Source organism: Neolamprologus multifasciatus, chromosome 17, assembly GCF_963576455.1.
Source record: "Neolamprologus multifasciatus chromosome 17, fNeoMul1.2, whole genome shotgun sequence".
Classification (NCBI taxonomy): domain Eukaryota; kingdom Metazoa; phylum Chordata; class Actinopteri; order Cichliformes; family Cichlidae; genus Neolamprologus; species Neolamprologus multifasciatus.
Window position 1 is genome coordinate 19534525 of NC_140455.1, and position 13046 is coordinate 19547570.

At 38.0% G+C, this 13046-nt stretch overlaps 1 protein-coding gene across 8 annotated transcripts in view; it reads right to left on the reverse strand.

Annotated features, from left to right (window-relative positions):
- Nucleotides 1–13046, reverse strand: part of abcc9 (ATP-binding cassette, sub-family C (CFTR/MRP), member 9) — a 71192-nt gene that overhangs the window by 42175 nt on the left and 15971 nt on the right. For all 8 annotated transcript variants that reach the window (XR_014870231.1, XR_014870232.1, XM_085138099.1 and 5 more), the window contains 9 exons: nucleotides 9355–9519; nucleotides 7976–8131; nucleotides 7753–7887; nucleotides 7487–7649; nucleotides 6066–6106; nucleotides 5791–5933; nucleotides 5390–5498; nucleotides 4319–4426; nucleotides 1177–1249 (listed from right to left, as the gene is read on the reverse strand). Coding sequence is in view for 6 of the 8 variants with exons in the window: in XM_085138099.1 (XP_084994225.1) it covers nucleotides 1177–1249; nucleotides 4319–4426; nucleotides 5390–5498; nucleotides 5791–5933; nucleotides 6066–6106; nucleotides 7487–7649; nucleotides 7753–7887; nucleotides 7976–8131; nucleotides 9355–9519 (1093 nt within the window). In the remaining 2 variants the exon portion in view is untranslated. The remainder of the gene's footprint in view (nucleotides 1–1176; nucleotides 1250–4318; nucleotides 4427–5389; nucleotides 5499–5790; nucleotides 5934–6065; nucleotides 6107–7486; nucleotides 7650–7752; nucleotides 7888–7975; nucleotides 8132–9354; nucleotides 9520–13046) is intronic.

A 13046-nucleotide genomic window follows, 5' to 3' on the forward strand; every position in this document is an offset into this window, starting at 1 on the left:
ATACGCAATGATATGAGTGAGAAGATCCTTCCCTGTGGTTGTATGCTTCTAAATTTAAAACACTTGGCAGAGTCAGTATCTGGCTGTGATTGCATGTATTTATTTAAACACTGATACTGCTTTAATATGCAAAGCAGCATTTAATGTTATAAAGTTCTTAACAAATTTTAGACCACCACCTAATATAAGGTTTGTGGCAAAACTAACCTAAATTTACAGTTTCTCTAATGGTTAATCCACCAGTGTGCACAAACTCTTTAATCAAAATTATATTTTTAATGGTAATTTTTTTTTAATATTTACAGTTTTAATTTTTTTAAAGCTAAAAAGTTTGTCACATTTAAAAAAAAATGAATAAATGTAATAATAATAATAATTTTCTTTTCCTTCTTAAATTAACCTGAACAGAAAAATTCATTTCATTGGTGAAATGGTATGCCAGCTTAAATATGGGTATAAAAACATAAATTCAGTATTATTTGTCTAACACATAACAACATAATGTTTACCTTTAGATTTCTAAATTATTTGTGTTTTCCTGTTTACATGACAGGTGGTCTAATTCATTTGTTAAGCACCGTATATATAAAAAATCAAGTGTTTTTATATAGCAAATTCTAAAAGAACTGGGTCTGACAAATATCCACATTACAAAACATTAAAGAGAAAATATGATACACATCAAATATGAATATGTAACCAAAATATTAGTAAAATAAAAGAAAGTAAAAATCAAATGCTAAAATATTAAGGCAACATTATGCTTGTAGCCTATAAAGTGACATATAAAATAAAACAGGTCCCAAAAATAGAACCTTGAGGTACACCAAATCTAACTGTTGAAGAACAAACCTCAAATGTCACGACATCTAAGAGAATTAAAAGAAAGGAAGAGTATGAGGAGAAGAATCAGCAAGTTTGGGTACAGGACAGAAATGATTAGGTTTGATGCATCATATATAACATATGTCAAACCCTTTTTATTTCCACAAGCTTTCACTTAATAGCTGTGTAGGTTTACACTCTTAAGGCATTGTAAACCTCTTGTGTTTTGAGCACATTGCGTTTACATATGATGAAATATGCAACATAAATAAAATTTCCATTGCCACATACTAGAGTTTCTCCTTATACAAACCTGAACTTTAAAGTATTCTACCTGTCGTCTAGTCTTACCTGTTGGGATCCGGATGTTGATGTCCGACAGTGTCAACAGGTTATTTCCCCAGGTGAAGGATCCACCCGTGACCTACACAGAGAAATAAAAAATAAAAAAATCATAAGGTAACAAAAGGGTTATACTACTAAAGTGCGCTAAAGTGCTTTTTTTCCCAGCACATGACTCTCAGTAAATTCCCATTATGCAACATGAATACGTGCTGTTTTCTTGTTACGTGTGAACCCATTGGAGCAAAGGACATGACCCACTTTACGCCCCGACCCAGAGTTTAAGAAATGCTAACAGTAAGTGCATTGCAGTGAACACTGCTGAGATAACACACACACACTGGGCTCGTGGCATGAGGGACACCAAACCAAATGTCATCCTGTGACGCATTTCACATCAAGTTCACTTTGGTGATTGCTGACAAATAAAAATCTGTTACACAAGAGGGACAGGTGCTACAGCTCTGTTTTGTCAGTGCAAGATGTGTGAAGGCCTGATCCACTCACACTTCAGTAGGAGATTACAGTCAGTGTTATCGATGCTGCCAAAAAATCACAGGTTTGCATTAAAAGGCCTGACAGGCTATATAATATACAGTATGTATTCATGGTTTCCAATAAGTTCACCATCCAAACAAGTTGTTCTTTGGTCCCACGACACGTTTTACAGCTTGTGTATTAAATCTGAAAGATTGAAGCTAAATATAACAAAATGTGGTCAATTTACATTTTTATTGGACCAAATATAAATTTCTAACCATGGGATATTGACACCGTCCGACACAAATACAATCGAAGTGCAACTAATGACTTTAATGGTAGTGTTATGGCCTAGTGGAAAATCCATAAAAGACCTCTCTTTAAAGACAAGCTTTTAGACATTAACCAAAAATGAATGAATGATAATTACTTCCATTTTCCATTTGCATAATCAGTTACCCCCAGTAAGCATAGCTGGATGAGTCTTATGAAAAGGAATTTACTTTATTTTCCATTACTGACTCAAAAAAGGTCAACACAAGAAAGAACAGAAGGATTCAGCTTCCTCAGCTTGGTTAGAAATCACCTTTGTTGAAATGGAAACAATGAAAATCAGTCAGCTGATTGAAACACACATGTTCACTGGAAATTTAGACTGAAGAGGGATGGAATAAAGGATCATGACCCTCCGCTCATTGCTTCTTCACGACGTGGCATTAAAGCAAGATCAAATGGAAGAAGTCTTAAATTTAAGCTCCACTATCAATGAAATTTCTTTTTGAAAGCTTCATTATTTGTGTCCAGAAACCCGCCGATCAGCACGTAACAGACTTGTGTATCTAATCCCTCGTCTACATCCCTTCATGCATGGAGTCTGTTTACATTACTCCCATCTGTTGCATTTATTTATTTTTATTATTTTATGCCGGGACACCCCGTGAAACGCAAACTTTCTTCAAAGCTTCCTTTTCCTGATGACCAGATCCCAAAGGAATCAAGAATATAAGAGCATCATAAGATGATGAAAGATCTCTTTTAAAAGATTATAGCACCAAAAATAAAGATTATAATATTTAGACATTGTTTTACACTGAGTGACTAAGAAACAAATACACCTCAATTGAGCAGGCTGTTCATGCATGACCACCAAAACACACATGGGAAATCTCAGATTTATGTCCATGCTCCTGAGCAAAAGTAAACAACCAAGATTACAAAAAGCAGGATGAGGTATATAAAAATGGAAAGCAAGTTAAGATACTATCAACAATTTGACAAGGGAGGAAGGAGAAAGGACAGGGAGAGGAGATGTGCAAAAAGGGGAGTGAAAATAAAAAGATGAGATTTTGCTGAGAGTAGATAAATGTAGTCAAAATATTTAATAGAAAATGTGCAGCTGCAGGAAATGGGCCTGATGATATGTAAATATGTGAACAAAACAAAAGACTGATTTAAAGCCTGTATGATTTCCTCTATTCACAGAATTTTAGGGGAACTACACAAACATTAATGCTATATCTGCATTCTGTCCGGATTTTCCTGGATCTGGATCTCCACACAGAAACCCTTCTGTGTGGAGTTTGGATGGCCGGTTGGTTGGCCATGTTTAACATGAGCATCCACCAAAATACATATCTGATAGAAAAAGGAAAAGCAAAGGCAAACTAGGACTCCTTTAAATGGCCATAACCTTGTATATGTGGGTGTGTGTAATGCATAACAAACAAGTTTTACACTGATAAGTCAACAAGGTCTGTGTCAAGCATGGAAAAGCTACCGCTCTAATTGGGGGTCTGCCATCTGGAGAATAGCATCACTCCACAGGGATGGGACAGGAAGAGGAGTCTTCACAGAGGGGCTGAGAAAACCTTGGAAACATCCACAAGGCCCTTTAAGGGACAACAAATTCTCATGTGAATCCTGCACTTCCTGAGAGGAGTGAGAGTATGTGCACACACGCATGTCGCATGTATGATTGCAGGCAAAAACCCATGGACGCATAAACAATAAAGATATGAAACAGCTGCTCGTAAAAGTGAGATAAGTGGCAGCAACCGCACGCAGCCCTTCTGTGCTTATCCATCTGATGCTTTTTCTTGAAAAGGTGCTTTTATCGTGTCTGCTGTCCGCTCTCCAGGTGTGTTTGTCAGGGAAATCCTGCACCTGCCTTGAACAGGCAGCCAATAACACGGCTGAATGAGTTTCCTCTCTCTTTATTCCCATCAAAACAGGAACCTTTCCTCTGCATCTAAGCATAACCATCCTCAAAAGACTATTTACCTTTAAGAGGGAACTGTCAGTCTGGACAACTGAGTTCATTGCACCTAAATGTGTTGCTCATAACCCTCACTCTTAGTGTCACATGCTGAAAACCCTCCAAGACACCAGTGGGTTAGATATCAAGACAAAGGTTTCTGCTCCGATACTAATGATGTCTTTCCAGTCCCATCATCTACTTTCTTTATCCCACATCTACAGCTCTGGAAAGTCAGAGGTGTCCATTAAACAAATTAAACCACAGCCAGTTCCTCTAAAGCTGCCAAAAAAACAAAAAGTTCATTGATAAATGGGCAGATGTGGGTCCATGTGTTGCACTTTACATGTGATCATAGCCTCTATCTAACCTACAACCCTGTAAACATCCCCCTAACACATAAACTTTGAGCCTGACCTTTACAGCCACATCCTCTGTCTCCGAGGGTCTCATCTGTCGCCTGGTTGGCTGCTCATAGTTGTCCATTTGGTAGCGCATTGGCTGCTTCCTGTTGATGGCTTTGGTCTTGAGAGGGACAACCAAAAGAAAAAGGGAGAGACGGGAGTGAGCGTTTGATGATACGAGGATGCTGTATCCATAAAAGTCACACTTTTCACTCTCAAAGATCTCCATATTGGCTACATAACAGAGGATTATGGACCAGCTAGAAAAGGGCATGTGATTGATGTCATTGGAGATACTAGGAAGCAGGTAACAGTCAATTTCTGTGGGTTAAGCTTTAGTTGTCAGGCAAATGCCCTCACATCTGACTCTAGAATATTTTGGTGTGCAGAGAAGATCATGATGTACTCAGTGACTGCAAGGTGCCCAGGTGCTGTGGTTAGAAAACAATACCAAATCATAATCTCTCCACCATCGTGCAGACAGTTGGTATGAGGCGTTTGTGCTGACATGCTACGTTTATGGCCAAATATCTCCACTTTGGTCTTACATTTAGTAAACACCCCATGACTGCTGCTTAGTTTCCACACATAAGAAGTTTAGTTGCTAAAGAATGTCTAAAAAATGTGTTTTTAACATTAAGTAGAGGCAATAAAATGATAATGGAGATGAAAACAAAATCCGGTATTACTGTTACGGGGTTTTATTTTCTATGTTGTCTAATTTTAGCTGATTTTGAGTGAGAATAAAATGAGTTGAAAAAATATGTCATAAATGGGTATGCTGTTTTTCTAATTTCCTGTTACAATCCTATGTGAAAACCATTACAGCTCTAATGAATCATGTGAGTCACTCAGCTTTGTGGTCTGACTGTCCATTTGAACACAAACAGTGATAATCCCACTGCAGAGCAGACACTAAGCGACTAAAGACTCAGACAGCCACATGATTAGGCCTGCATTTCACTGAGTGGTAAAATGTTCAAATACCCCAAACAGGCTCAGAGGTGTAGCAGTCAAAAATACAAACTGTTACTTTTGCACTTCCTAATTGGTCTTTTTTTATTGATCTGTTATTGTAACTCACCATCCCCATGGGTTTCTTTCCAGCTTCGAAGGAAACAGATATGTCACCATTTCTCCAGCTGTCGTCTCCAATTTCATCACTCTGTAGAAACTCACCAAGCTTCTGAACACTGTAAGAACACACACACACACACACACACACACACACACACACACACACACACACACAGCCCATTAACAGTGACACTGTGATGATTCCAATACCGGTAATCTCTCAGGAGTTTAGAGTTTCTCGTCACTGTTGTTGGGTTTCCTTGACGTTCCTTTAATTAGATTTTCCGCTGAAGCCATGTCCAGTTTGTACTCCATGTTTAGTCATGTCCACATCCCCTCTCCTTCAGTCAAAGCATCCCAACCAGCTGTCCACAACCTTTTACAATACAAATAAATCTAAACACTCACCTAACCAGAGCCTTCACAGCAAATCTGACAACAGTGGAAAGCAGGAAGAGCGGGGTGACCAGGATGTGAAACAGTGACAGAGCTGCAAAGGCCTGAGAAGGACTGGGGCCTTTTTCATTGAGGATGTGATACGTCACAAATGTCTGCAAAAAAACAACAAAAGACAAGTTTAACATCTCTTCCTTATGCTGTTGAATTATAGCTTAAGAAATAAGCAAGTAGAACATTTAAAGCAGAGTCAAATTCTTTTACAGATTGTAATAAAACTGACTTACGGCTAGAACCGCAGCAATGGGAATAGCAGCATTCATGAAAACTGCACAAAAAAAAGGAACATGTTTTATTGGTAGCATAGTAACTTAGCTGATTTAGGTAACAATACAAGCTTTATAACATACTTTAAGTCCCTTTTAAAAAATGTATTTTTTGAAAAACAAATGTTGCATTGTCAGACAAGAGCCTTCTCTATAATCAAATACTGTATAACAGTAACAATTATTCAGTTTTATTTATATCACAAAAAGAGGTCCCTGAGGCACTTTATATTGTGTAAAGACCCTACAATAATACAGAGAAAATCTTTGGGAGTGAGGGTGGGAGACAGGACACTGTGGAACAGACTTAGAGTTTAATAATAGCTAATAATTAAAGGCAAAATTTTGTGTAAACACATTGTGAGCAAAAAAGGGGAATGAAAAAGAAACACTCCGTGCAGAATTAATAAATGGATGAACTAGTTTTTCAGCATCACTCTGAGACGGGATATTTCCAATTTTTAGGATATTGTGTAAATTTAAGAAATCAGTGTTTCATATTAAGTGTTACATATGTTTAATATGCACACTGTAGGACATATCCTGGTCAAAGATGACTCCAAGATTGCTCAGTGTTACTGGAGGCCAAGGTAATGCCATCCAGAGTAAGCATCTGGTTAGACACCCTGTTTGTGAGATTTTTAGGGCTGGGTACAATAACCTCAGTTTTATCTGAATTTAGAAAAAGAGGTCATCCAGGTTTTAATATCTTTAAGCCACTACTGCAGTTTAACTAATTGGTGTGTGTTATCTGGCTTCATGGATAGATAAAGCTGGATACCATCTGCATAGCAGTGAAAATGCATGCTATTGCTTTGAAGGATACTGCCTAAGGGAAGCATGTATAAATTAAATATAATTACCTGAAAACCAAGTGCAGTTATTAATGATGATAATGATAACGGATTGCATTTATATAGCGCTCTTCGGGACCCTCAAAGTGCTTTACAATACCACTATTCATTCACTCTCACATTCATACACTGATGAAGGCAAGCTACAGTTGTAGCCACAGCTGCCCTGGGGCAGACTGACAGAAGCGAGGCTGCCATCGACCCCTCTAACCATCACCAGTAGGCGGAAGGTGAAGTTCTCTTGCCCAAGGACACAACAACCGAGCTGGGGCTCGAACCGGCAACCTTCCGGTTACAAGACGAACACCCAACTCTTGAGCCACGATCGCCCCATGCTGTAATTTAATTTGTTAAGTTGTACTGTGGAAATAATTTCCTAGAAAAATTATTTATGCTAACCATCGCTGAATATATGTGTGGTGTTTCAAACAAGATTCATTCTGTACATGCCAAACAAATTCCATTTCTGCTGGTCTGCAGACATTCTTCTCACATACTTAAAACTCCTGCTACTGATTTTCATCTTACTGGACATGGATGTGTAGAAGGCGAAGGTCCTGAGGCTGGTGAGCTCTTTGCCTCTGGTCTCCTCCACACTGTCACAGAAGATGTTCTCCCAGGCGTACAGCTTCAACAACTTTATGCCCTTTAGGATCTCAGTGGTCTTTTTAACACGGTCTGTACTGTGTTCCTGAAATAGCAAATAAGACATCCAAAGAAGATTTTTGTTCAGAATTATGCAGGAAATTTTGTTTTCTAAACTGAGAAAACATTTGTATAAATATATTCTTTACCAGTGTGATTTTCTGCGTGTCTGCCAGCTTTGTAGCTATAAGGTACTGGACCGGAGCTAGCAGAACTATGACAGACGCTCCCACCAAGGCACTCGAGCCCATAAAATGACGGAGCAGAATTATTCCCATCACAATCTGCAAAGAAACAAAAAGACCTGACTTGAAAAACTATTGATAGGAGTAAAACATATCCAAATATGTTTAAGAATATGGCTTATCTTACCTGCACGGGCATGGCCCACAGGTTGGGGCAGAGGAAGAGGAACCACATGAGCTGGTTGGTTTCTATAGCAACCAGGTTGTTGATCTGCCCCAACGTCATCTCCCCCATTGACATGTTGGAGGTGGACAGGCGCAGGATTTTGTTGTAGATCATTGCCTAGACAAGAACAAGACAGATGAAGGAAGGTTTAAGATGATGGATAGATAGACATATTAGTTCATCTATAATGCCAACCTTTTGAAGGCAGTCACCTTGTTTTAAAAGGTCACTGAGCATTTGCAAGCTGCTGTGGAACCCACTTGACTTCATCAATGTCATGTCTGTGTTTATTGAGTGTGGGGTCCCACACTGGTCCCAGAACCAAATCACGAAATAAATAAATCCAGATGGTAATACCAACCTTTTTTTGACTGAAATAGTTGAGTCAGGGCCAGCACTTTGAACTGGGACATTCCATCTGGTTCCTCAATAAACAATGGTTAGATATTTAGTACCTATCTTAGAGTTTAAGTGAAATAAAATATTGTCTGCCGTCTGCTGCTGAGCTGACTCCAGCTCATGGCACAGTGGTTTTCATGAATATATTCATTACTAGCAGTATTATTCTGGGTTTTAATGGAGAGCCAGACACTCTATATCCCATTAATGGAATCTATATATTTATAACTGCCATAACTGAATTATGCAGAAATGCCTACTAAATATTTGGATAACATCTAATTACATTTACCATGGAAGTTTTTACCACTACCACTTATCAGTAATTTTAGCTTATTGAAAGCAACTTTGCTGTTTCTTCCGCTGTGCACAAGCCTGTCTTGATAAAGACTAAATGCCAAAAATACATATGAAAAGAAAAACCTATAACATAGCACGTTCTTTTAGAATTTAGCATTTTAAACACATTTGTAAAAAAAAAAAGCCCTGTTTTAGCTTTAATAGGTTAATGGACAGTGTCAGCACTATGTAGAATGCCAAAGACTTTATCCCACTGAGGGACTCCTCCTATAAATAAACCCATCACTTACATAACTGAATTAAATAGAAATGCTAACTAAATGCCTTCACATCATCGATTTACATCAGCCCTGGAAATTTTTAACCCTCCTCCATGTTTCTGTTCAACACTGACTGCCAGCTGAAATCTACCGGACTGTTGTTACACACAGGTGTCCAATGAAACCTCTATGTGGCTATTAAGCTGGCGCTTACATCAGCAATTAAAAGAGCCTGGTGTCACATGAGGTGACAGATAATGGCTGTGTGAGCTGATAAAACTCTGAAGCATCATAGAAATCATTCACGATGAGCTTTTCAAAGTGACACCCGAGTGTTGAAACACCTGTCCGAATGTTCATTTTCCACGATGCTTCACTCACCAGCAGAGCTCCCCGCATGTTAATGCCTGTTTCAATGGTGACATAGTACGAGGCCTGAAGGAAGGTTCTCTGCAGGATTAAAGCCAGGAAGAGAAGAACAGCCAGGATGGAGCTGTTCTGCAGCAGCTCATGGGAAGACATATGGTAGTTCTCGAAATGGGTGACCTACAAACACAGGCAGACAACAGGTACAAAAATAAGATTCTTCTTTGTAACCTGATCAGAGGTCAAACTGATTTCTCATTCGATGACAGTCTGTTGTCTGTTCCACAAACCATAGTAGCTGGTGGATTAACAAGAGCATATCCTATTTCAATCACAGACCAAAATTTGCTAGAAAATATGTGAAAACATTCTCTCAGATACAGATGTTTTTCAATTCAACCTTGGACGGATATTCTGGACATTCATCAGTAACAATGTAAATAAGTGTGTTTCAAAAATATGTTCTTTATCATTCAGTGTAAATAAAAAATATCAAAATGCAACTGCAGAACATTTTCAGTTTAATAATAATAAAATTATTATTATTATTATTAATATAATTATTATGAAATTATCTAGATGATCAGCTAAAGAAAGAGTATTTCTAGGACTTATTGAGAATCTTCTGTAAAATCTGGTGTTAAATTACACCATAGTGGCTAAATCCATCTATGGGCTTTGTGGAAAAAGAGATGATTGTCCAAGTCTCTGGGGCTCTTAAAAAGGAAGGAACGCTTGCTATTTTAGCAAAGTCTGAAACATCGATGCAAAGTCCATCAGTGTTCATTTAGGTTGAGCTCTGGTGAGTGTCGAGACTAAACCATGATTCATTTTCATGAAACCACTCATAGATAGAGCCTCTGTCACCTGGAGAGAAACTACTCCCATTTACGTAATCATAGGATAAAGGCGATCACTCTCTTTCTATTGATTTGCAGTGACCTCCAACTCTAAAGGGATAATAAGATGAAAGTAAATTATGATCCAGACTGATTGTTATCCCTCAGCTGGAAACCAAGCAACTGATGGCTGTGCCATTCATGGTGATTCTCAGTGCTTTGTCCATGAGCCCCATGTAGCCAGGGTTTTAAACCAGAAAGCATGGTTGGCATTTTCAAATACAACAATTTTATACAATATTTAAATTTGTGGCAAAAAAGAGACAGAATATTTTATTCTAATATTTTATTGTTTATTTTCTACATTTCTGAATTCGTTTAAACAAATACACATTAGAATTTTATCCATGTATCCCATTTCTAGCGCAGTAAAAAATAAAAAAAAATGTTTATACACTGATAAATCAATCTGGATTGAAAAAATTACACATGAATTGTTGCTTCAAAAATCCCAGAGTGACGCTCAGCAGTCCCTCTGTGTACGTTAAACTGAGGCAGAGAGTGTGAGGTGAGTGGGGAATTTTCCATGTCACTCAGAAATGCCGCCATGCTCTGCTCTCTATCTCTATTGCCCATTATACCCACTTTAACCAGCAGGCACAGACCTGACAACAGCTTAACATCTACTATACCAGCATCCAGCCAAGTGGACTGTGTGAAAATACGCTGCCATTACAAAAGCATCTGTTCTGCCTCTCCTACAAGCCCTGACTGTTTTATGACCTTTGGAGAGGTTGGCATGGATTTAAGAGGAGTTGATGCCTATGATCACTTCTGCTGGTGTATATTTGGTTGCCAGAAAGGCTGTCTGTGACCAGTCTGCTTGATCTCTGTCTGCCCTTTTTATTGTAGGGAGATATTTATATTGTTTTGTAATGTTGTGTATGAGCTGCAGGTTTGGTCGAGCTAATTATGAGTCATGCTGGTCTATGCTAAGATATCAGACAGGAAGCCAGATATTCTGTTACTATTTAAACTGAGCATCGAAATGGATTAGCTTAATTTTTTTTAAAGCCATTTTAAGAACAATTTTTGGTTTACTTGAATTATCAAAATTGCATTCTAGGAACATTTTCATTCAGTACCTTAATACAAGTATAACAAAGTCCATAATGAGAAGCCATTCTGAAAATTAGCAATAGAATTTCTGCGATGAGGTTGTAGGAAAATAACAAAAATCCAAAAAGTTAATGAGCAATTCAGACTCAAGAATAAAACAACAAGTTAACAAAGACTGAGGGGAGACAACTGAACTAAAGCCCAATTCTAGTCTGGCCTTTCCACAGCCTCCCACTCACTGTCACTTTAACTGTGTGAAGGCCATGCCACATAAAGTATCATTTCAAAATAAAAGCCTTAAGTGGAACACTTGATTCTACATCAATACAGGCGTACTAACCACACTCTGAAAGTGAAGCACCTGTTTTTAACTGCATTAACACACAGTGTGCACTGCGTTAACAGAAAGGCTTCATTTGGTGGGTTTACTGAAGTACAGCTTGTTGCAAGTTGCAAATAAATGCAGATAAAATGTACCGTAAATAAAAGAATTCATGAAAATGTGGTGCTTCCAGTTAATTTTAAACCAAATTCTGAACATAACCTGCTCCTGACCTGGTTATGTGTTCAGCATCAGTTACTATGGTGATTTAACCACATTAAAAAAATCCACTTTTGTAACACAAAAACTTCACATAACTTAAGCATTCATGTCACTTCATTGTAAGCCCCTCTGGGCCCTGCCTCTAGGGGTTAAAATAAGAATTGGCAGGTGAGGAGATTTTCTGCTCTCTGTGGATTTATGCAAATGACCTGATGTCATGTGTCCTTCATGGCTGATTTCCAAACCCCGAAACTGTATGAAGTTACTATAAAAAGGTGCAACTTGGTGACTGAATCTAATCAGCATCATCTGCTTGAATTTAAATTAATGTCTGCTACCATTGATGTCTAAAAACACAAATATGGAATTCAGTGGAATATCACTTCCAGACATCAGGAGACCCTTTATTGCTGACAACGTCCTGGAAGCGTTTTTTTGTGCTCATTTATTTGTGAAGAAAAATACTTTGGATTTCAAGATAAAAAAATGAGAAAACATTTGGAAAAATATTAAAAGTTAAGGTGAAACGCAGGTTTGGTTTCACGCTAGGAGTCAGGCATGAAGCTTCTCTGGTTAAAGTTACATCCACAAGGTCTCTTGCACGTAAAGTGTGTGTGATGTCATTTTAACTTTGTCTTAATCATCATCACGTCAGACACGGCGTCCCACACGAACTGTTGACGATGTGGCGACTGTGACCAACGCCTTGTTGACGTCGTGCTTAGAGTGAGTCACTCTTTGGCTGACTGGACCACCCAACAGTTATAGTGTGTTAATGACCCATGATGTTTCACTGATCTTCCCTTAACCACTAATATAATGATCTTATATAAACACTTAACAAGGCTTTGGTCTTGTTGATGGTGTTGGAGACATCAGCTGTGCCTGAGTAAAGGTTCAGGTTTCCAGGATGATTTCTCAGAAGGGAAAACGAATGACATTAAACTCTTTACGTCTCCATCTCTAAAAACATACTACATATACTGGAGGTCTGTTTTTTTTATTTTATGATGTTTTTATATTGTTAAATTCTGAATTCTTATATTTTTTTAAATAACAAATATTAGGGTTAGTATTATGTTACATGAAGTATGTTATAAACAATCCCTGAGAGCCTAAAAGTCAGGCATGAATCTCTAAGCTTAATAGTCTGTTTTTTCTACTCTTAGAAATGTATGATGTCAGAGAGAGTTTATATTCCTAAT